Source organism: Echinops telfairi, unplaced genomic scaffold (assembly GCF_000313985.2).
Source record: "Echinops telfairi isolate 266 unplaced genomic scaffold, ASM31398v2 ScPeMD7_7457;HRSCAF=8495, whole genome shotgun sequence".
Lineage (NCBI taxonomy): Eukaryota > Metazoa > Chordata > Mammalia > Afrosoricida > Tenrecidae > Echinops > Echinops telfairi.
The window spans coordinates 7,817,427-7,818,430 of NW_022111357.1; the positions used below are offsets into that span (position 1 = coordinate 7,817,427).

The 1,004-nt window shown below is 58.3% G+C and overlaps 1 protein-coding gene across 1 annotated transcript in view; it reads left to right on the forward strand.

The window, feature by feature from the left end:
- Positions 1-810: 810 nt before the first annotated feature.
- COL8A2 (collagen type VIII alpha 2 chain) overlaps positions 811-1,004 on the forward strand; it is a 4,634-nt gene continuing 4,440 nt past the window's right edge. Inside the window, exon 1 of the mRNA XM_004704965.2 lies at positions 811-995. Coding sequence (XP_004705022.1) covers positions 818-995 — 178 coding nt within the window. The 5' untranslated portion in view covers positions 811-817. The remainder of the gene's footprint in view (positions 996-1,004) is intronic.

Below are 1,004 nucleotides of genomic sequence, written 5' to 3' on the forward strand. Positions count from 1 at the left end.
CTTCTAGCCTCCTAAGCTGTGACAATAGCAATGGGCGAAAGCCCTTCTGGTGTGGCATTTGTTACAGCAGCCTAGGTACCGAAGACGAGGGGTGAGTAGGACTTTGCTGGGTGGAGAAGAGAAGAGCTTGCCATGAAACGGCAGGTGCGAGGCCCAGCAGTGTGAGGCTGCCTGGTGTCTGGGAGCTGAGAGGGTTCTTGTTATTGGAGCAAAGGAGCAAGGGGGAGCGGGAGGGATGGGGAACGGGGTGTTGAGCGCAAAGGTCGACTGGGCGCTTGGGCACAGTGAGATGAAAAAGGCCTTGGTTATCATGTTCAGCACCTCGGGATTGAACCTGAAGGCAGTCAGGAAGGCTGGGAGGGCATCTGCGTAGAATGAGGAGCTACGGCTAAGCTGAAGCCCAGGTCTGCTACTTTCTGACCTTGGTTTTAGGTTTTACATCTGGAAAATGGGGTGGTGATGAGAACACTTCAGGTGTTAGGAGCATGAAGTAGGATTGTATCTCTAAAGATAGAGCCCAGCGCCTGGCAGAGTGCCCAGCCCATGGGCAGGGGTGTCAGCCGCCAGGGGTGTCAGCAGGGTGGGTTGAGAAGAGGGTGGCTAGCGTGGGGAGGGCTGGAGGAGGCGGCGGCAGCCCAGGTGGGGCTGGCTCAGGGAGGGCAGTGGGGAACTCCTGCAGGTGCTGTGACTTTGGGAATTGCTTGTGAATACTGTCTAAATACTTCATCTTGTGAACTCCTGGGCCTCTTTCTGACTTTGCAGTGGTGGCCTGACAACTCCTCTGTCCCTCCTTGCAGCACTCCGGAGACAAGACGCCATGTGGGGGGCCCTGACGTTCCTGCCTCTGCTGCTACTGGGAAGCGGACCTCGGGGGGCCACTGGTGGCGGGGCTGGTGGGGCAGCTGGATACGCCCCTGTGAAGTACGTGCAGGTGCAGCCCATGCACAAAGGACCTGTAGGACCCCCCTTCCGAGAGGGCAAGGGCCAGTACCTGGGTGAGTGTC